Genomic DNA, 24,311 nt, shown 5'->3' with positions numbered 1-24,311 from the left:
TTGAAAGTCTTAATCAGCGTTAAATCATGGTTTCCAGAAAGGAGTTTTAACGCGCACAGATCTTGTGGTATGATAAACGTTTAGTCACGATCTCACGCAAAACATCTCGAGAAAACTGCGCAAAATTTTCCGACATTTGAGGAATTTTCTGCATTAATTCATTGGTGACTACAGACGAAAGGCCAGTTCCTTCGTGATCATGAATATTTATGCTTGCACTCCTAAACAAATGACACATTTGAGACACAACACATTCAGTAGTCACATTTACCACAGATACAGCACAAATTTTGCGATGATGTCAACAACTCTGAGACTGAAACTTCCTGGCAGATTAAAACTGTGTGCCGGACCGAGACTCGAACTCGGGACCTTTGCCTTTCGCGGGCAAATGCTCTGCCAACTGAGCTACCCAAGCACGACTCACGCCCCGTCCTCACAGCTTTACTTCTGCCAGTACCTCGTCTCCTACCTTCCAAACTCTGAGACCGTTTGCTACTAAATCCGTGTTGTACAACGGATTTCACATGTGGTGGGATTTTCGGTTACGATTCATTTTGAAAGGCCACTGTGGGTAAACCAGGAGCAATGTTGTACACGTTCTTCCACAGCAGCTTCCTACGTGAATCAGTGAAGAGATTGGTCCATTCCCTCCTCCCCTTCCCATGACATATGATAATGGAAGTTACTTTCCTGATAGCTTTCGTATTTGCTTCCACACATGCTATTTGTGTCCTTTTACTTGAGCGCTAATAGAGCTAGTGCACAGGGATATAGGGTGTGGAGGGGGCGAGCTTCCCCAACTACCGAGGAAACAGAAGGTTTGCAGAGGGAACTAGGCCTACCACACGTGCTACAGCCACTATACAATGAGGTGATAAAAGTCAAGAGATAGCGATAGGTACGTATATAAATGACGGTAATATCACGCACACAAGGTAAAATAAAACCGAAGTGCTGTGGCGGAGCTGTCATTCCATTTCGGAAATTGTTAGGGAAATCGGTATTGCGTGATACAGAGTATCAAGAGTGTGCCGAGAATGTCAAATTTGAGGCATTACCTTTCACCACGAACAACGCAGTGGCCGACGGCCTTCACTTAACGACCGAGAGCAGCGGCGGTTGCATAGAATTATCGGTGCTAACAGACTAGCAATACTGCGTCAAATACCCGCAGAAATCAATATGGAACGTACGGTGAACGTATCCGTTAGGACATTGTGGCGAAATCTACCTTTAATAGGCTGTGGAAGCACATGACCGACGCGAGTACCTTTGCTAACAGCACATCGCCTGCAGCGCCTGTCCTGGGTTCGAATGCATATCGGTTGGACCCTAGACGACTTTAAAACCGTTGAATACTTAGATGAGTTCTGATTTCAGCAGGTAACATCTGATGATAGAGTTCGAGTGTGGTGCAGATCCTTCGAAGCTATTCAAGCTGTTGGTGGCTCCCTAATGGTGTGGGATACTGTGTATCACGCAATACCGATTTCCCTAACAATTTCCGAAATGGAATGACAGCCCTGCCACAGCACTTCGGTTTTATTTTACCTTGTGTGCGTGATATTACCGTCATTTATATACGTACCTATCGCTACCTCTTGACTTTTATCACCTCATTGTATAGTGGCTGTAGCACGTGTGGTAGGCCTAGTTCCCTCTGCAAACCTTCTGTTTCCTCGGTAGTTGGGGAAGCTTGCCCCCTCCACACCCTATATCCTCCGATCCAATTCAACCCACAATTGACTGGAAATTGTTATTTTCGGCTACTTGGAGACAATCTGCAGAGATTCATGGACTTCATGTTCCTAAGCAACGATGGAATTTTTGTGGATGACAAAGCACCATGTCACTGGGCCACAGCTGTCCGCAGTTGGTTTGAAGAACATTCTGGACAATTCGAGCGAATGAATTGGCCACCCATCGAACATTTATGGGGCATAATCGAGAGGACAGCTCTTGCACAAAATCCTGCACCGACAACACTTTCGCAATTATGAACGGCTCCGGAGGCAACATGACTCATTGTTTATGCAGGGGATTTCCAACGGCTTGTTGAGTCTGTGCTACGTCGAGCTGCTCCACTGCGTTGGTCAAAAGAAGGTCCGACACGGTATAGCGAGATAGGGAGATGGCTCTGAGCACTATGGGACTCAACTGCTGTCGTCATAAGTCCCCTAGAACTTAGAACTACTTAAACCTAACTAACCTAAGGACATCACGCACATCCATGCCCGAGGCAGGATTCGAACCTGCGACCGTAGCGGTCGTGCGGTTCCAGACTGTAGCGCCTTTAACCGCTCGGCCACTCCGGCCGGCTATAGGGAGATATCCCATGACTTGTCACCTCAGTGTATTTGTGCTTTTATTTTCGTAGTGAACATCTAAAGAAGTTTACACTGCTTGGTTGTAAACACTAAACCTACTTTTTCTGAATATTCGAAAATAGTTCTCGATAGAACTTAGAAAATGTAGTTAAATATCACGTCAACAAATACGTCATTAGAGACGGACAAAAGTAGGAAAGGAGTTCGAGCACGTCCATTTCAAAACATTCCATCATTTGCCTATAACGATTTAGGAAAACGACGCAAAACCCAAATCTAAGTGACCGTTCCTCCTAGAGTCCAGTCCGGCGTCTTTCACAATTGCATCACATAACCCGATTGGTCAATAAAAATGGAAACATATTGGCCATAGTTTCCTGCAGTGATTTGGAATGAGTGGGAAATGGAAATGAATATTGCTGGATAGGGTAAACAAGCTAAATTTGCCATGACACGTTAAGAGGAACTAAGGAATTCATACACGAACAATACTTTCTGCTTTTCAATTCACTGCAGTCAGTTACATTCCCACAACATACTTCAGTCAGCCTCTAGCATTCAATTAAAGAACAGAACTAATGTATTAAATTGCTTATTTTATTTGAAATTGAGACTATAATACTACATCGTGATAGCTTCATAAATGTCTCTCAAACTGAATAACTGTCTTATTCGTTGTCAGTACAGTAGCCTTGGTGCGGAAGGATAATTTCTCAGCGTTATGCACGATTCACGTTGGACGTCAACGGACAGTCATGGAACAGAACGGCACCACTAATGGTGATGTGTTCACACTAGACGGTACGTCAACGTAGGGTCTTACTCTTCAGCCCAGTATTAAACAGTGAAAGTGAGATTATGAGAGATAGTCTGCGTTACAAAAAGTCCAAATATAGTATCACCATTAAGGAAATACCAAGGATATGAACTACCAATGTTATTCATAATCAGAAAAAAAATTCATTGCGCATGTTCTTGGCAAATGTCATTTGGTAAATTTCCCCCTGCTGGCAGCTGAAAGAGTAGGAAAAATGTCGTTTCAACGTATCCGAACAGCAACATTCATATGCTCTCCAAAATATATTCTTACGAAAACGTCAAGTAAGATTTAGGAGGTAGTAGATATGTCCTTTTTTTAATCTTTTGTGTCCTGGTTTCTTTATAATGGCCAAAATATTGTCAAATTAACTTTTTTCTCACTCAATAGAAGTGACTTTTCACTGCCGAAGTAATTTTCTTAAAAAAAACCTTTCCTACCTATTTATATTCTTTTTTATGGCAGTGCAGGCTTTTCTTTGTGTAGGTATTGTGAAACCTAATTATATTTTCACTTTCGGATATTTGGTCTTTTTTGTAGGAGAACATGCATAGCAAAAAGGTGAAGTACTTATGCAACGTTTGCTATCTATCACAAAACAAACCAAGCAATACAATAAATATTAATAAAACACGCATGCACAAAATTCAGTATTATAGCCTGTGCGAACGCGGCAAGAGGGGGCTAACTTTCAATATTAGCAGATAACGCCAGTGTGTTCCATCATCGTCAAGACTTTCTTCCCGAGAACGCTTTATGGTAACATTCAGGGTACCGTTCAGTCGAATGCCGTAATTTGAAAGACATTGTGGACTGTGAGTCTTCATATTCTTGCGGTGTTTTACTTGATCTATAAAACTGCAAGAATTCAGCCGTGGCCAAACTTTGTCTGCTGCTGATATTTTGCCTTAAAACTGTTCAACCATCTTTGAAGCGAGCGGGAATAATTGACGGTAGAACGCTCCCGTCCACTTTGTCTACTCGTCGGGCAAGCCAAATGCGTTTGATTACACTGCAAATCTTAGTTGAAGAAATACTACACTGCAGGCAGAGATGTATGCCGTATATGCAGATATCTCTGCGCCCATGTCATATTTCTTCAACAGTGATTTGCAATGTACTTATACGTGCTTGGCTCTTTCTACCGATGTATAACGTGGGTGGGATCGCTTTACCGCCCCAACCAAGCCATCTTATAATCGCGATAGCTTTGCCCCAACCTAGCTGAACTCAATTGTTTCATAAGCTGCGAAGTAGTCGCGGATTAAACAGTGATCCAGGAAGAGAATAAATTTCGTTTTTCACCGACAGTGATCACAGTGACCATATTCAGATCTGTTTTAGGAATTAGGACATGTTATAAAACATATCTGAGGATGCTCATTGTTGACCGAAACCGGCAGTCTAAGGACCAGACGTTTTACGATCATTGACGGAAATAAAAGAAATTTATTGAAACCAGTAGCTCCACAAATACTTTTAACTACCCCAAAAGACCGCTCCATATTTCTTCTCCGCATTACTCATTCTTACTGCAGGTCCCTCACAAGTGGTAGTGAAGTATGATACAGCATAGTGTTAGTTTTAATTTTCTCGAAACACATAGTTTTTAAATGACGTGCAACCTTTTCCTGTGCATTATTTCAACTTTCCTCATTGGAAAGCGTTATATTATGTATCACAAAACATCTGCATGTAGTTCAGCCTCTTAAAGTTTACATCTCATCTTTGTGTTCTTAAACTCGTTTGATCGAAGAGTTCAGGATCGCTGCGTTGTCAGCCCGCCCTCGTCCTGTCGGACAAGGGAATGAAATTATAATAAAGGAGAAAAAATAGCTTACCGTCAGCCCTTCCCGGCTCGGTCCGAAAATGGTTGAACGGTTTTCATCCGAAATGTCTGGTTACGGCTGAATTCCCACAGTTTTATGGAGCATTCTTCCTAAGTAAGAGTGCTTTCAGGTGTGCCGCAGGGGAGTGTCGCAGGACCGTTGCTATTCACAATATACATAAATGACCTTGTGGATAACATCGGAAGTTCACTGAGACTTTTTGCGGATGATGCTGTGGTATATCGAGAGGTTGTAACAATGGAAAACTGTACGGAAATGCAGAAGGATCTGCAACGAATTGACGCATGGTGCTGGGAATGACAATTGAATCTCAATGTAGACAAGTGTAATGTGCTGCGAATACATAGAAAGAAAGATCCTTTATGATTTAGCTACAATATAGCAGGTCAACAACTGGAAGCAGTTAATTCTGTGAATTATCTGGGAGCAGGTATTAGGCGTGATTTAAAATGGAATGATCATATAAAGTTGATCGTCGGTAAAGCGGATGCCAGACAGATTCATTGGAAGAATCCTAAGGAAATGCAATCCGAAAACAAAGGAAGTAGGTTACAGTACACTTGTTCGCCCACTGCTTGAATATTGCTCACCAGTGTGGGATCCGTACCAGATAGGGTTGATAGAAGAGATAGAGAAGATCCAACGGAGAGCAGCGCGCTTCGTTACAGGATCATTTACTAATCGCGAAAGCATTACGGAGATGATAGATAAACTCCAGTGGAAGACTCTACAAGAGAGACTCTCAGTAGCTCAGTATGGGCTTTTGTTGAAGTTCACCGAGGAGTCAAGCAGTATGTTGCTCCCTCCTACGTATATCTCGCGAGGAGACCATGAGGATAAAATCAGAGAGATTAGAGCCCACACTGAGGCATACCGACAATCTTTCTTTCCACGAACAATACGAGACTGGAACAGAAGGGAGAACCGATAGAGGTACTCAAAGTACCCTCCGCCACACACCGTCAGGTGACTTGCGGAGTATGGATGTAGATGTAGATGTAGTGAAACTTCCCCTTAGAACAATTATACATATGACTGTGCTTAACCTGACACACAATATTTTGTTAGCGCAACGCAATCTGACTTTCAAAATTCCCTACAAAAGAATGGCCCTGACTAACATTAAACTATACCTTTCACAAATCACTTACCTCACAAAAATCTTCGCTGCTGAAGCTTCTGCAATACAGCGAGCGCCACTACTGCCAGCTAAATAAAAGATTCAAACTATGGAAGGCACTAACTACTGATAGGGATAGTTAGCAAATGAAAGATATTAATAGAGAACAAACAATGTATTTACCTTGATATCATCATATATAAATATAGCAGTTCATGAAAAATTACAAAACTCCGCCATCTCTCTCCCCACATCCACCACTGCTGGCGGCTCACCTCCAACTGCGCAACGCTACGCGCTGTTCACATCCAGCTGCCGCTGCCCAACACTACAATGGCAGACAACAATGCAAACTAGCCACAGACTGCACACAGCACAGCCAGTGATTTTCATATTGAGCGCTACGTAACGTTGCCAATAAGAAAACATAAACAGCCTACTTACATAGAGAAAACATAAACAGCCTACTTACATAGCCCCCATGCTCCCCACAAAAATTTTACAAATTTTTTTTTTGGGCAGTGGCCAATAATGATTTGATAAAATTTTTCATAATTACAGTAACAAAGATATAAAATGCACACACTTATTGATACATTGTTGGTCAAAAGCTAAAAATTTCTCACAGTCCATAAAGACAGTCCTAATCGTACATAACAGGAGAATAGCAGTGTTTTTCTCAAAGTCTGAGCAGTAAAAGAAAATGCACACAGAAGTAGTGGATTTCCATGCAGTCTTGAAGAAGTAGTGTTGTCCTTCCAATGGAAAGACAGTGCTGACTCTCGACATGCAGACAGGTAATGGGCCACAACAGAGCAAACCCACAGCAGAGTCATTCGACGTTTTGAAGAATATTGGTAGGTAGGTCATCACAGAACAGACCCACTGTAGTCCTGGTAGAGATTACGGTATTGGTGGGCCACTAGAGGTGCAGACCCACTGCAGGCTTTGTAGAAATAATGGTACTGGTGAGTCAGCAAAGGTGTAGACCCACTGTAGTCCTTGTAGAAATGGCCAGCAGCCATCCGTTGCGACTGTGCAGGTGCACAATCACCATCGAAGAGTCTTGCAGACAATATAGCAAGTCCATAAACCACCACTTGTGCACTCACAAAGTTTTTGAAATTGTTCTTAGAACCAGCAATGCTGTTATCCAGTCCCTTGCTGAATTATTAACACACGTGCAAACACTAACAGTCCCAACTTCTCACATATTGTCCATATACTATGACCAACAGAAATGTGTGCAGTGAAATGTAACTAACAAGTTAATAATATCATGAACTGGTGACAATTACAATTTTATAACATAATAATACAATAACAAAGGTACAGAATACATTATTAAAAACATAACAATACAGATAACATCTGTAGTACAGGCTTTACAAAAGAATCGAACTAACATATACATCGGTGAAATTATGACATGAGTACATACATAAAAGATCACAATAACTTTTGAAACATCAACTTCACACATGAGCATTAAAGAGAACAGAATAAATAATGTCTAAACATCTTTACAAAGAAAATAACATATTATCAGAAAAATTCTACAACATAGCTCTTATTAGCTAAACACATTAAGGCAGGAAAAAGACAAATACACAAGGGTACATAAACATATAGCGGAATAATACAAAAGGAAAGGACAGGGTTTGTTGTACTGCAGTATTTTGCAAACAAAACTTTCTTTATTTCTCGGAGATCTCCCTTCATTCGTCATTATTCCCAAAAAGTCCTATCCATACCTGCTTTCTGTATTCTATTCATATTTCTTTCAAAATAAATTTGGCTCATTGTACAATACTCATTTAGGCCCAAATCGTTTTCATGTAACTTTCAAAGCATTCTTCCCCTATTCTCCATAGTTAGGTTCTTATATAGTCTACCCCCTCTTAAGCTAACTTAAATCTACTGAGCTCAGATATTAAACTAAGGGACGAGGCAATGCAGCAGCACAAAACAATTAATACAAACAGCAATGATAAAAAATACAAAAGGCAAAGCAAGCAGCATAAATTACAACTAATATAAGCCAATGTGCAGCAACAATAAAAATAAATGAGTAGTAAAACTGGCTTAGCAGAGTAACACAAAGTCAAATTCAGTAACACTATGCCTGGCAAACAGCAGTAACTTATACGTAAACATGACATAGCTCAAGCAGAAAAAATATTACAGTAAAAACAACAATGCAGATAAGGGAAATGTATATTCACATCTTAATGTCTATGTAATTAAAGTGGTGCACCACAAATTATTCTACAAAAGAAATTACCAAGTACTTGAAAAGAAAATTATAGATGCAGTTACTGTTACTAGTCCCTTCTTATTGTTCTTTCCTTTCCGAGTGCTCCTTTTTTGAAGAATGTGGATCACAAAATTATTATTTAATAGATCTGTTGACAGAAAGTGTTCACATTAGCAAATGCATTTTATTTTATAAAAGCAATGCTGCAACACAGCTGGAAACCAGATATCAAGTGAAATAAGCAATTACGCAAACCAAAGCATAAAAATATCATTCAATAGTCATGTGGCATTTCGTAAGTAGTAAAAAAATCTCTCATCTAGAAAGACAGTAGTCATAGTCAGGTGTGTAGACAAACTATTTCTTGTCATTTCATTAGGCATTTCAGTAAATATCAGAAAGTACGATATGTTTCCAAGTAATCAGCGTGTCGGATTTGCGATGCTTTCTCTAAAGGAATGACAATGGCCAGGATAATGGCCTCCCTTTTTTTTTCCTGTGGTCTGAAAGGCACGCGCTAATGGCTTTTTCTCCAGGCGTCTGACACAGCTGGGTGCCCACGACGCATTACGTGCAGGTGGTCACTTAATTTTCTTACCGAATTATTTACGACACCGGTTTCCGCTACAGTGACAGTCTCATATAATAATATTTCGCAGGTCAAGAATTTGTGTTACAAATGTGTAGATCAAAATCCTGTAAATATAACAGTGTCCAAAAAATTTTCAATGGCATTGTGATACATTCACACATGATTCACACATGTACACACATTTCATAATTCTAAAGTATGATTCTTGGTTTCCAACATCCTTTTCCATAAGTCAAGAGTCCCTACCCCACTATTCATTACTCCTTACCTTATTACACATATACGTATCCATCAACACTCGTCAATATTTCGTCATTATAAATATGAAGCATAATCAAATAACTCATATAGCCTCAGCCTATTAATCGTAAACATACCTCTGCAGCATAATACACATCGTCGTCGTAAAAATAACATCATAACACCTCAGTCAAATCTCAAAATCGTCGTAGCTTCCTCCAATAATTTCTAAGCCTAAAAAAATTCTCTGCTCATGTCAAAAGTGTCATCTGCCTCAAACGTACTTTAAAATCATGCTCCCTTACCAAATACATCATTCAAAGCTCTCATAGTATCACAATGATTCCGAAAAAATATGAACAGTTTACAAAGTACAGACAAAAAACAGTTTCATAAGTGTGAAGTTATCCAACTGTGTAATTACGTAAACATCTGTCACTGATATAGTAAAAAAAATGTTTATCTCTCAGTTAAATGATCAGATAGCTGTGTAATTTGTGTGTTAGAGAAATATGGTACCGATGTGTAAAGTTGTATAAGCAAATACCATATTAGCTAGGGTTCCTTGTGCTTGCCAAACACATGGTACACAAAGTAAGCGTGTACCCCCCTGAGGATAAATGTAATTATACCCTCAGGTGTTACAAATTACAGCAATGGAATGAAATGTATCACGGAAAACTTTCTTTGTAATTAAAAAATCTTTAAAAATAAATGTTTCAAGTACAAAATTAATCACTCAAATACGTGTACTGTAGCGCTAAATGTGCGTCTTGTTGCAACATAATCTGTGTGGAAGTGTCGTAGTTATCGTCCTCCGAAAGCTAAGTTCTGCAGAAGCCAATGTACTTACCTCATGATAAACGAAAGTGAAATGCTTTGCGTATAGATATCATACTTATTACGCTTATTGCCGTGATGAAGAAAGTACTGTGCTGTAACGTATTGTTGTGCTACAGAAAAGGCTGTCTCCCTGTAGCTATACCATAAAAGTTACTACTAAAACATGTTTTACTTTCCAGAATAATACAGAAAAACTGTGCAGATATAAAACAGAAACACCGCAAAATCAACATTGTAAATTGTCACTCATTAGTAGCGTCGTGATAAAAATCGTGTAGCTGTCACATAAACTAACCACTGTGTCGTCTGGTATCTCACAGAAAGTACTTTAAATTCAGAATGTATTTTCAAATAAACCAAAATGTTGCATTAAAATCTCCTTAGCAGTACCAGTATGTGTCCTAAGTATGTAAGCCTGATAGTCGTTACGTAATCGTGCAACAAACAAGCAAGAATGTACACACACAATAACACTGTGACGTCTGTTCACTATAACAATGCATTCGTCATTTCTGTTTAAATAATTTCTCTTGGTTCTTGGCTGGATATTTAACTTCAAACATTGTTGCATGTTAACAGATTCTTAAGTCTGACAAAGCATACTAGAAATGTGAAGTGAAAAGTTTTATGGCAAAGACAAAGTTAAAAAGCAGATTATCTCTCAATAAATGGTTTTACATGTGAAATGTGGTGTAAACCTTTACTCTTTCTAGTGCGCAGCGTTTCAACTTCAACGCAATTATCATGCGGTATTCGTCCGTAAAGAATACTGGAATTTTGCTCAAGGTTAGCGTCAATGTTATTTTTCTCTGAGCCAGCCGGCGCAAGCGGCTGCCTGCGGTGTGAGTCATTGTCTGTTTCTTTGTTGGCGCGCGTCGTTACTGGGATTAGGAGACCTAACTTCTACAAATTCGCCTTGCCGAGAGGGCCCAGCTCTGTTTAAAGCTCGCCAGTTCTGATAGAATTCAGGTCTGTCGTTTTGTCGGTAGTTTACACAGTTTCTTTCGTGTCGGTCACGTGGTGGAGAATTTCTCCCTGAATCGTAACTGCGTGCTGAACTGTTGCGTCTGAAATTATTCTGTCTCCCTTGATAGTATTTATTTTGGTTCCCATATTGTCTGTTTCTCTTATTGTCTCTGTGATAGTCATTACCACGGAGAGGTGATCTTTCCCTGTAGTTATTACTACTCTGCCAACGGTTGTCATACGGGTGGTGTCTGTTTTGGTCACGATTTGTGTTGTGAGAATAGCCTTGTCGTGTCAAGTTATTACTTCTTTCATCGCGGAATTGCGACGGATGTGACCTGTAATTGTTGTGTTCCTGGTTTCGCGTTCCGCGATTGTCAGTGTCAATTTCTAATTCTTGTAACAGTCCCTGAAATGCTTCAATGTCGTCTTTGCAACGCCCTGCCAAAATAATGTGTCGTAAATGTTCAGGTAATTTGATTAAGCAAATGCGGATGAGTTCTGAGGGGCTCTATGGGTTTGACAGGTACTGATTCTTGTGCAACATGTCTTCAAAATATTTCACAAGACTGGAAAATTCAGATTGTTCGAAATGTTTCATCATTATGATGCTATATTTTACCCGGTCTTGTGTAGCTTGAGACCAATATGCTGAGAGGAAGGCATGATAAAAATCTCCTTCACTGTGACAATCGTGAATTACCGATCGCATTCTTACAGCTGGTTCATTCTCCAAGTAGCCACACATAAATACTAATCTGTGTTCTAACGACCAGTTGGGAGGAAAACAATGCGAGAATTGATGGAGCCATGCTTGTGGATGAATGTCGTTGCCAGAATTCTTAAATGTTTTGAATTTACGTGTAGTAATGAACAGCTTATAGTCAAAATCATCATGTCGGCGAGTCGCATATCGGTCATTGTTAGGTCGTGTCGGCCGTTCCATCTCAAAATTCGGTGCACATTCCCAATTTCTTTCATTACTTCCGAAATGCCCTGTGTTATTATTTTGCAGCTTTTCCGTGTTTCTAAGTCCCTCTTCCCGTGTTGGAGCGCGAGTGTCCTCTGAAATACGTAATTCTTGTATTACCTGTGTCAGCTGATCTTGTACTTCCCGGATTTCTCTTTGGTGTTGTGTATTAATTTGATTCTGATTTTGTTTGAATTTTCTTATTTGTTCATACTCTTCTGTGTCAGTGAAGGCTACGGGTCTTGTGTCATTCAGATCATCATCTACCTTTGTAGATAAGTTAGTGACCTGATCCGAAAGTTCGGCTACTTTCTCCGATAGTGAACACATTTCCTCAGTGTGTTTTTCTGAACCAAGTTTCAGAGTGTCCATTTGTGTTGAAATCGTATCTACTGTGTCTTTTAAGTTTTCTTGACTTTTTGCAAGTTGCGTAACCGAATCGGTAGATGCAACTGCGTCAATTTTAGCTTGCAAGGTGTTGTGATTTTCATGAACAATAGTTTGCAGTTCTTTTATGGCTGCTTCGTGATTCTGTAATGCATTTTCATGACGCGAAAAAATAGGTTGGAAATGCTCACAAATTTGAGTTTTTACGTCATTACAGACTTTTTGACATTTCGATTCAATGTTATGTAACTCAGTAGTTAAATCTTCACGCGTTTGTTCAAGAGTTTGTTCCAATGAGTCTAACTTTTGAAGCTGTTGCTGTGTTTGTCTCTGATTTTGTTCCAGTGTGTCTAACTTTTGAAGCTTTTGCTGTGTTTGTCCCATTTGTTGTATTAATTGTAATAACAATGCATTGGTGTCTGAAACATGTTCCTCAGTGCTTTTCGGCAGTGAATCTGCACCGGCAACATTCACATTTTGACAAGCAGAAAATGTGTCTTGACTTATTTGAGAAAACGGTGATGGCCCAAAACCTGAATCTACAGTATTTGCGAAATTGTGTCCTGTTATTTCTGATTCCTGAGGCGATCTGTTGCCGACCGATCGATCGATAATGCTTCCCTGTTCACTACCTGTTTCACTGTGTACACCATTGTTTGCAGCCCGCTCCATTTCCCTATGCACAATTACCAAATTACTACTTTGAACATCAGTTAATTCATTACGCGGTGGCGCTAACATACTGCTTTCATTTTCACTGTCATTTCTGAGTTTACTTTGGAGCCTAGTATTACGTTTTTCACACGCCATTATTGTCACAGTATTTCACACGACAACACAGAAAAACACAATTTGAAGATCAAAAATAAGAGAACACATTAAAATAGCACTGAAAATAATATCTAGTTAATTGCAGCTGCGAAATAGTTGGTGCAAATCTACATGCATGCCACAACTGTTTTACTGTACAACAATGAAAGATTGCAACTACAAAGGAGATTTTCTCTACAATTACGCGCTAGCAATAAACAAAATCTACACTAATTACACAAACTACAAGAAAAAATCAGAAGATTCCAGTGAGGTATCCTCGGCTAAGGGTCGACATATGAAACGTCCCCTTTTGAAGAATTTTACATATGACTGTGCTTAACCTGACACACAATATTTTGTTAGCGCAACGCAATCTGACTTTCAAAATTCCCTACAAAAGAATGGCCCTGACTAACATTAAACTATACCTTTCACAAATCACTTACCTCACAAAAATCTTCGCTGCTCAAGCTACTGCAATACAGCGAGCGCCACTACTGCCAGCTAAATAAAAGATTCAAACTATGGAAGGCACTAACTACTGATAGGGATAGTTAGCAAATGAAAGATATTAATAGAGAACAAACAATGTATTTACCTTGATATCATCATATATAAATATAGCAGTTCATGAAAAATTACAAAACTCCGCCATCTCTCTCCCCACATCCACCACTGCTGGCGGCTCACCTCCAACTGCGCAACGCTACGCGCTGTTCACATCCAGCTGCCGCTGCCCAACACTACAATGGCAGACAACAATGCAAACTAGCCACAGACTGCACACAGCACAGCCAGTGATTTTCATATTGAGCGCTACGTAACGTTGCCAATAAGAAAACATAAACAGCCTACTTACATAGAGAAAACATAAACAGCCTACTTACAGTAGATGTAGATTGTTCCGTGACGTACAGTGTGAACTGACCTTTATTCTGTAAAAGATATTCTCACTGTTGTTGATTCGAATGGTTATCCGATAATATGCAGGCTTAGAGAAAATGAAGGCACTTATGCATTATTACAAGCAGATATATGTAGCTACTTCTCATAAAGTTGAGCATAGTATCAGTCTAGTACTCTAGAATTTGTAGCGAGTATAACCGCGAATAGGTGACCTCGAACCTACCTTAATTTGTGAAAAGCGTGGATCGTTTGCCGCTGAACTTTGTGATTAATTTTTGCTTTTATCCCCTCCTGACTGAGAAGAGTCATATGTGATAAGAGCGTTCGTTTGCCGTAATGACAACTCTAACTCGCAGGAAGAGGATTCCGGAGCTATACATCCCGCTGATGCGTCTCCACCTCGCCAAGCTGGACCGCGCCTTCCAGGATGGCCTCTCCAGCATCACGTGGACCTCACTCCGCATTCCGGAATTTTTCGAGAAAGCCGACACAGTTCTCACAGACATGGAGAACTTCCTCAAAGATGTAAGTAACGATTCATCTGCATCGACACTTTTGTTTTAGCGACAATCACTATCCGTAACACATTTAGGCAAAATTTTTCTTCGGTAAGTCTTGTTTTATCTCATTAGCGGTACTGGAAGAGGCAAAAGGAAGAATATTCGAAATGGTTTAGGCTTGTAGTCTAATGATCACAAACTGTACTAAGACGAAACTATCGAGAAACGCAGAACGAGTGAACTTGTTTCATCCGTTCTGGAAATTGTTGAACTTTGCGAGTGAAAGTTAAAGATATTATGATTCAGGCAGAAACAGCAATCAATTAGAATTTCTTTTTTAAGTGTTTATTCACCCATTAGTTGCCTTTCAAGTCTCTGCAGGTTCTTCATCACATGGTGGTATCTGCAAAATCATTATTCCACAAACTTAGCAAAGACCGCTTCCCAAAATTGTGACATTGTCGAAAACAGTTACATTTAAAGGGAACCCATCAAAAGACGCATGATTTCATTTTTAGGTGAGCATTGCTGTTTTACTATTACCTATGTGTCGTAGAATCCAGCAAACCATGAGATATCAAACCGTAAGGCGGTATGACAACATCCGTTACACGGGGGATATTAAATTAGGAATTTGTAAAGCATTTATACCATGAGTAGAATCCTATATAGCTCTAGTACAAGTCATTTTGATCTTGAGGTAACTGATGGTAGGGTATCACTATAGCTTGTCTGTATAAGTGTTACGTTCAGCAAGATAGTAGTTCCCCCATCACTCTACAACTGAGGTAGAACCATTCAATTAACATTCTAGTAACTCGATGATGGTTGTTAGTATCCGATATCTCTCCCTGTGATCGTAAAGAATACTTCGCAACTGAGGGGGTGTAGCATTGTTGAATATCTTTATAGTTTTATGTTGAATGTTCATACATTAGCTAAACTGTCCAACAACAGTCTTGTGAAGATCATGCCACGAACAGGGTCACTGCTGTCATTGGGGCGAACGACAGTAGTCCACGCTGTTACGAAAATTTGCCTTATCTGTTTACTCGTAGTACGAAATAGGTACGGAAGATTATGTAGATGCACAGGAGTACAAACAAGATGGAGAGGATCATCTTGCATTTGTAGATTTTTGTTATTCCGTTGTTCTCGCATGAAATGTAGGCGAACAAAGTATCTTAACTGGATTCGTACAGCAATGCGACTCTAAATATACTTCCACACTTGTGGTTGACTACAAACTTTTTAAAAAACTATCTTATTAGCTGATATCTCCATTGAAATTTAATAATTCTTCCAACAGATCTTATGGTTTTGTTTGACATCATTTGAAATTTCACATAAAACCCTCTTATTGGCAACATATTGTCGTAATCAACTGGGTATGATTGCAACAGCCACGTAGAACACAGGGAGGCACAACAGTGATTGTTACTTCCACTTCATGTAAGGTTATTGGTTCCGGTCTGCGCAGCTCATCTTTTGCCTGTACACGAAGAAAATAGTCAGAGCGTTAGATATGAAATGAGAGTCGACCACACACACACACACACACACACACACACACACACACACACACACACACATACACAGATGCGTCCAATTTTATATATGTAAATAAAGCGGTATTTGAGATGTGTTCAAAAAGTGACAAACATTTTGTAATAATTTCCCGTGTTATATCAGCCCGATTCGCGCGACTTCTTGTCTTGGCAAACGCGTCTGAAAAATGTCTGTTCAGAGTTAGCCATATTGCATGTTTAGTCTGTTGTCACTTGTGAAAAAGACTATGTGCTTTGGTAGTATCGGCGACTATTTATTTTGTATAAAAATAGATTAGAGAAGTTGTATTAATTTTACTATAGGTGAGGAATAGGGTGCAGCAAACTTTTAGAAACATTAAAAATTACTTTTGGTAAAGCTGATGTAAAGAAACACAAATACTTGTGAGTGGTGTAAACTTTTCGAAGAAGGCCGCGAAGACTTTGAAGATGGCTAAACGTCCTGGAAGCCCTAGCACATTATTAACCGATGAAATCGTGCGGAAAGTGAATGAAATGATTCTGAAAGAAACCGCTGCTTATGATGGCGTCTCAACTGGTTCGTTCTATGAATTTTTCTCAGAGGTTTTGGGTACGAAACGTCTGAAACGTCAAACGTAACATTTGTTCCAAAATAGAAAGAGCGGCGTTGCGAGTTGTTCAGGTGTTGCTGGATGAAGTCAACAACGATGTAGAAATACTGAATCGTGTCAATGCAGATGGCAAACTATGGTTTAAGGATATGACGTCGCAACGAAAACTTAATCGTCCGTTGAATCATTCTGGATAGCAAATACCAAGAAAAGCTCAAGTGTGGTGAAATTTGAAGCTAAACTCCATGTATTCTTTGTTCTTAGATTTCAACCCAACTACTACCAGGATTTTTTGTTCTGTTGACTACCAGTGGAGTCATGAACCCCACAAGGAATTTACATTGGGTGTTTGGGCAGTATTTCATTTATTGTAACGAAAGACATAAAAACAAGCATCATGGAATTGGGAATGGGGAAACCTTGCATATAAAATTTTATGTCATCTCGTTGTCTCTGTAGAGCTGTACCAAGGGAAGTAGGAGAGGATGTTGTTTGGTGGCCAGTGTCTTCTTTCTATAACACAAACTGCATGTAATACCTGGGTTCCTTGTTAATGTAAAGAGATACTTAACTCGTGCTTCCATGTGCTGTGGTATAAGCTCTCTATTCTAGTCCACTTTAGCCTCACTCTAGTGAAGTACAAAGTCCGCTATGAACACTATGCAGCTATGTGCTGCCTGATTCGGAGCTAGAGGCTGTGACTGCTGCTCCAACTCGGTGACATGCTTGATGACAGACTCGAACTAACTGGCCCTCCGATCCTTGGCGGCTATCTAAAAACTGGTGGCCGAGAGGACGTTGGCGGCGCGTTTCCAGCGAGTCTCTCACTGACCTCGATCGATCTTCTTGTGACCTCTAAGCTGCATGGTGTGCTGGCGCTAGGTTACGCCAGCACATTCCTCCTCTCCACACCCCCCACCCCTCCCTCCGCATAATGCTGCATCCTTGTCATGTAGTGAGGCTGCGAACAACAACGGGGAGGGAGGGGAGGCAGGACAGTCGACGTCGAGATGAACCAGGAGCCATGACTGTGGAGGACGGCATATTCCTGACTGTACCCCGCCATCTGGCTTGCGAGACAACAGAAACATCCTCTGGAAAACTGCTGCCAGGGTACACATCCAGGCCTGAGAGCGTGTGCTGGGGCGATGACGGCGACGGCCACAGCGATGGCGATGGCGGGTTCAGGTCCATGGGGTCGGCGAGAGGCGACGGAGGGGGCGAAGGCGCATCGTCCATCTGCTCCTCCTGGGGTGCCCTGGTGGCACCAGCGAGTGTCCGCGAAGGCTACGTGGTCCCATGAGGCCATGAATCTGGGGGAAGAAAAGCAGCAGACTCACGGGGTAAATGACATGCACAAATTTGGTTCTCGTGGTGGCGCTGCAAACCATCGGGACCTGCAATTAAGCACATATATGAGCCAATGCGTTCCTGGATCATGTTTCTTTCCCAGCTCCACGGTTGCCATAAACCCTGAAAAGAACAAGATCGCACGGTACAAAGTGATACATGCAGACCATTGGCAGCGCCAGATGCTGTGGTGGGTGTAGCAAGTGAGCAGCATCCGATGGTGGTGGCCATGCAGAAGTTCCGCTGGTGATGGTCCGTCTCGTGGGTGGGAGCGATAGGAGGCGAGAAAGAGTTACAGTGTATGTTCCCACGTGAGGGTGGTGCGAAGCTTGGACATCTGTGGCTTGAAAGTATGTAGGAAACGTTCTATTTCTCCGTTGGACTGTGGCTGAAACAGAGCACTTGTCAGATGACGAATGCCATTTCGTTCACAAAACTGTTCAAAATCACGTTAAGTGAACTGTGGTCCATTGCCCGACACTAGTACTTCTGGCAAACCTTCGATGCAAAATACTAAGGACAACGCTTGAATGGTACTATGTGATGTGGTAGAGTTCATAGGCACCACAAATGGAAACTTGCTAACAGAGTCCACATCGATGAGCCAACGGGTGTTAAAAAGTAGTCCTACAAAGTTTATGTGCACTCATTGGTATGGCGGTTGAATCTTAGGCCGAGCTGAGACTGTCTGTCGCGGAGCATGCGCGACACTGTGACGTCATATGTTCAATGTGGCCTCCATACCCTGCCAAGTACAGTGCTGTCGCGCTAACTGTTTAATGCGAACAATTCCCCAATGTCCATGGTGGAGCAATCGCAACACATCCTTTTGCAACACTTTGGGAATAAGCATACCGGATTGTCCATTGTTGAACTGAGCTCTGGATACTGTTCAGTGAAAAAGGCCAAGACGTGCGAATATAATCCAACAAAATCTTGAGGTCTGGGTCTGCTTCCATGGCCTGTGCAATCTTTCTGTAGTTCAATGGAAAAGATTCCAGCAATTCAGAGTCCTGTGCATCAGTTTGCCAACAAGATGTGAGATATATCAAAATCAGAGTATGGGCAATCGGAAAGCGAGATAGGGCGTCTGCATTGGCATGCTTTGTCGTAGGTCTGTACACAATTTTATACAGATACTGCGAAAGTAACAAAGTCCAACCAGAGTGGCAATTTTTGAGCAGTGCGCGTAGGAACCGGCTTGACGAATGAAACATGGACTGCATCACTTGTAATTTGACACTAAATAGAAACTGTGACCATACAAATAGTGATGGAATTTTGTCACACCATACACAATAGCGAGAGCTTCTTTTTCAATTCGAGAATAATTGCACTGAGTTCGAGGTAACAACTTTGAGGCAAAAGCACCAATTCTGTGGGAAAGCACAGCGCCGATTCCGTAGGAAGAAGCATTGACTTGCAAAACTACCGACTTGACAGGATCAAAATGCACTAACATCTCTCACTAAGCAAAGCATTTTTGAGTTTCTGAAACGCGTATTGACAGCTTTTAGTCCCGACAAAAGGAACATTTTTACGACGCAAACGATGCAATGGAGCCGTGATCTGTGTGGCATTTGGTATGAAGCGAATGTACTATTTCATCTTGCCTAGTACTGACTGCATTTCAGACACATTCCGAGGAACAGGCAGATCACGGATTGCAAGCAGATGAGATTGGAGGGGGTACACACCCTGACTGTTTATCACATGACCTAAGTACTGTAGTTCAGTTTGAAAAAAGTAACGCTTTTCGAGATGACACTTTAGCCGTGCTTCTGACAACACTCGAAAAAGAGTGTGTTGACACGTTTTGCGCAGTAGCGTCCCGGACCATGATGCCAGAATATGATATTCCACAAGAACATGAAAATTCACAGTCGCGAGTGAGGCCTTGCAAAGTTGCTACCCACTCACGGTAATTCTGTTGAGGTGCACGTTTTGTGCGGAAAATGCGTACCTCTTTTCCACGGCAGTCATACAAATCGGAGAGGATGGGTGGCGCAGCCGGGTAAATAGTATAGAAATATTGCAAACACAAATGAAATAAACGTCTTCTCCTATTTAACAAAAAAAAAAAAAGAAAAAAAAAAAAGAAAAAAAAAAGAAAAAAAACTGGACCGTCATCCTCGTCGCCATTTGTTATGATTCTCGTCGTCATTTGTTATGATGATAGGTGGTCAATGCTAAATAGAAACATATATTGCAGGTTTGGCAGCGAAGTCGGTAAGGTGCTGGCTGCAAGGTCTCCATCTGCAACGACTGAAATAATTAGCAGTCGTTGGTAAAAAATAATATATATTGTACTTAACTTGTGTTACATGCTTCTTCATATCCTGCATACATATAATTACAAACATGTCGAGAGAGGCATTACTTATGCCATACTTGACTAAGCGACTTGTTAGAGATTGCTTCCTATCAGCAGAAGGCTATGCTACATTCCTAGTTGACGTCCCGAGCAAGAGTGGACGAGAGCTCGCTAGATACTTGGCACAAGCCGCGGAGCGGCGCTAGCGGCGCTGGTCGCGACTCTCGGGTCCAGCGATATCTGTTACGCGCAGCGGTCGATATCTGCAACCCCTAACAAGTGTGATATCGAACGTTGATACCACATTCCTCTGGGCTACTTTGTCTCTTAAAGCATTTGAAACGTGATGTGTCCAGAACAACTTAGGCTATGCATTGTCTGTCAATGTAACATGCGCTACAAAGTTATTAGAGTCTTCGTATTAACCGGAACACTAGGGACCGAGCAATCGAAAGGAGGTATTGTAGCTTCACAGTACCTTGAATGCGATTTGTCAGGTATTCACGCCATTCCTCTTCTGTGTCGTTAAATTGCCGCAACGGTGGTATGCTGTTCGGCGACAGTTGGGTGTGTCGGTCGTCTGGCTTCTGTTGTGCGGACGACACTGCTTGTGCAGCCAGAAGTTGTTGTACCATCGTCAACAAGACAACAATTTCTTGATTCTGAAACTGAAAAGCTTGTGTTAAATCCATTACATTGGCCGTCTGCGGCTGAGGCGCGGAGCAGGAGGTGGAGGGGGCGGGGTAATCATGGTCTACACAAATACGTTATAGAAAAAAAAGAGAGAAATTTTATTAGTTCTGCGTCTCCCTTCCTGGAAGACATGCAAGAACACAACAATTCATTAGCAATTATATACCCCTGCAATCTGAAACACAAGAGAAGCAAGCAAAATATCAGCACAAAATTATTCTCATCACCAATGTTGAATCCTCGTTGCCATCTGTTAAATCCTCGTTGCCAGCTTTTATTTCGTCTCGTTGTCACTGTAGATCTGTTCCAAGGTAAGCAAGGAGAGGATGTTGTTCGGTGAGTGGTATCCTCTTTCTGTAACACTAACTGCAAGCAATTATTAACTGGATTATTTATTAACATAGACAAAAAGCTACTGAACTCGTTCTTCCATGTGCTGTCGTACAAGCTCTCTATTCTAGTCCACTTTAGCCTCACTCTAGTGAAGTACAAAGTCCGCTATGAACACTATTCTGGTCGCTGTTTGCTGTCTGATTCGGAGCTAGAGGCTGTGACTGCGGCTCTAACTCGGCGACACGCTCGATGACAGACTCGAACTAACTGGCCCTCCGATCCTCGGCGGCTATCTAAATACTGGTGGCCGAGAGGACGTTGGCGGCGCGTTTCCAGCGAGTCTGTCGTTGCCCTGATCGATCTTCTTGTGACCTCTATGCCGCATGGTACGCTGGCGCCAGCTTATGCCAGCACATAAAAACTTTCAGATATTGTCTTCGTCCTTCTTCTTCTGTGGGTATTATTTGTAGCTTCAATTTTAAAAATAGAGTCTTTTTGTCATCTAACATCGGTTAATTTCTGCAATCCATTCTCTACAATCTTTGCAACGAAATTTCCAAACTTCATATTGCTATGTTATCTTAGCTCTCTCTTCCACACTTAACTTACTTTCTACAATTCTACAAAGAAAAGTCCTATAAGTACAGATATACAGAATCAAGATCCACAGGTGAAATGATGTAATCAGTGACCTAAATGCGTGTCTCAAAAAAAGTGAAGCGAATATTGATTGGTATGTACAAAAGATTATCCTCAATCTTATCACGTGAAATTCTGAGCCATGTCAAACAGGAAACATTTACGGATACGCACAAATCAGCAAACACAGAGCAGAAAGCTCGAGGAAAATTATCCGGTCTGTCAAAGATTTTGATCACCACAACAGATAGCGAAGTTTCCAGAATGAAATTTTCACTCTTCTGTGGAGTATGCCCTGATATGAAACTTCCTGGCAGTTTAAAATTGTGTGCTAGCCCAAGACTCGAACTCGGAACCTTTGCCTTTCACTGGGAAGTGCTCTAGCAACTGGGCTACGCAAGCACGCCCTCACAGCTTTACTTCCGCCAGTACCTCATCTCCTACCTTCCAAACTTCACAGAAACTCTCCTGTGAACCTAGAAAGACTAGCACTCCTGGAAGAAAGGATATTGCAGAGACACGACTTTGCCACAGCCTGGAGGATATCAGCGCACATTCCGCTGCTGAGTGAAAATTTCATTCCCCCAGGCTGTGGCTAAGCCATGTCTCTACATATCCTTTCTTCCAGGAGTGATAGTCTTGCTGGGTTTGCAGGAGAGCTTCTGTGAAGTTTGGAAGGTAGGAGATGAGGTACTGGCGGAAGTAAAGCTGTGAGGGCGTGCTTGCGGGGGGGGGGGGGGGGGGACGGTTGTAAGTCGTGCTTGCGTAGCTCAGTTGGTGGAGCACTTGCCCTTGAAAGGCAAAGGTCCAGAGTTCAAGTCTCCATGCAGCACACAGTTTTAATCTCCCAGGAAGTTTCAGATAGCAATGTATACACCACGGCACAGAGAGAATGAGAAAACAGCCTCGCTATATGAAATGCAGACGATGAAAGAAATGAGACAAATTCCTTTCAAGATAACCGAAAATTATGTTGGAGAATGACTTAGCAAATGTCTTTGGTTTCTTCAAATGGTTCAAATGGCTCTGAGCACTATGGGACTTAACAGCTATGGTCATCAGTCCCCTAGAACTTAGAACTACTTAAACCTAACTAACCTAAGGACATCACACAACACCCAGTCATCACGAGGTAGAGAAAATTTTGGTTTCTTCTCAAGTTCTTTCATGTGATGCAAGACGGTTCTAGGACCCTTCTGTGAAGTTTGGAATGTGTGTGAAATATATCGTCAGGCTGAAAGTTCGAGTTATGACACGTGTTCAGATTGAAACTTCCTGTTTTCCACGCCTCGGAACTTCCTTAGCGTCATCCGGAACACAAATTACGATCCTGGACAGAATCCATGCACTGCTAAGCAATCTGCAGAGCGTGTGACATACTGTGTGACGTACTGCTCTGTAGATTAACTCAGAGTCTTTTACTGATTGACTTGAATTAATCCTCTGCGTTGCCACATTAGTGAATCAGTTGAAATAAACTGTAGCCAACCTCATTTCAACGTGTGGAATTTTTCACTACACCAAAGTCAATAATTAAAGTCTTGTAGCAACCTAAGTACTCTCAAGAAGATTCTGAGATCCGACCACTGAACTGGAAAATGCCACCTCTAACAGTTCATACACCCTCTCCACCAAACAAGATTACAGTTCAAAGTCATTTTGTCAAAAGATACACAAATAACATTACACTTCAAGTTTCCATATAAACAAATGGAATTTATTGGCTTTAGTTAAGACTAACCAAGTCAGTCACTTTAAACTCACACTATCTCCTGCTAGATAACGGTACGACACTGTACTATTAGACCTTATCCTGCTGAGCACATGCACCATTCACTAAACTGCAGCAGTGTTTAAGAAAATTGCGAGACTGACTGAACAAAATTCCGCACCAGCACAGGGAAACGCAGTATTGATTCTTGTAGCCACTCCTGAATTGAAAAGTAACGTAGTTGGTCATAGAGTACTTATTGCTCACTTTAGAAATATCCTAGGGATACTCTGAGGACGTCCCAGCGTAATAACTGTTTCATTAGTTCACAGGCGTCGCTTCGGATAATGTCATGAGAGTTGCACAACATTTCGAGACACCTGCTCGTCACCTTCAGGTGCTTATTGACACGGTGCTTTTTTTGTGTGTGCTGAAGTGCTATCACCTTGGCGGCTGGACTTCCTGTGTGAGAGGTAAATGGGTGATTCACTCTTTGTTTAAGCATAAGAAGGCTGTAGGCAGGAAGAGGTGCTTGAGCCC

At 41.4% G+C, this 24,311-nt stretch overlaps 1 protein-coding gene across 1 annotated transcript in view; it reads left to right on the top strand.

Moving 5' to 3' along the window:
• Positions 1 to 24,311, top strand: part of LOC126456197 (dynein axonemal heavy chain 8-like) — a 503,569-nt gene that overhangs the window by 51,677 nt on the left and 427,581 nt on the right. The window contains exon 8 of the mRNA XM_050091951.1: positions 14,448 to 14,616. Within this exon, the coding sequence (XP_049947908.1) occupies positions 14,448 to 14,616 (169 nt within the window). The remainder of the gene's footprint in view (positions 1 to 14,447; positions 14,617 to 24,311) is intronic.

The sequence above is a fragment of the Schistocerca serialis genome, chromosome 2 (assembly GCF_023864345.2).
Source record: "Schistocerca serialis cubense isolate TAMUIC-IGC-003099 chromosome 2, iqSchSeri2.2, whole genome shotgun sequence".
In the NCBI taxonomy this organism is placed as follows: Eukaryota; Metazoa; Arthropoda; class Insecta; order Orthoptera; family Acrididae; genus Schistocerca; species Schistocerca serialis.
The sequence above is the reverse complement of the archived record's forward strand: the minus strand, read 5'-3'. Positions and strand labels throughout refer to the sequence as shown.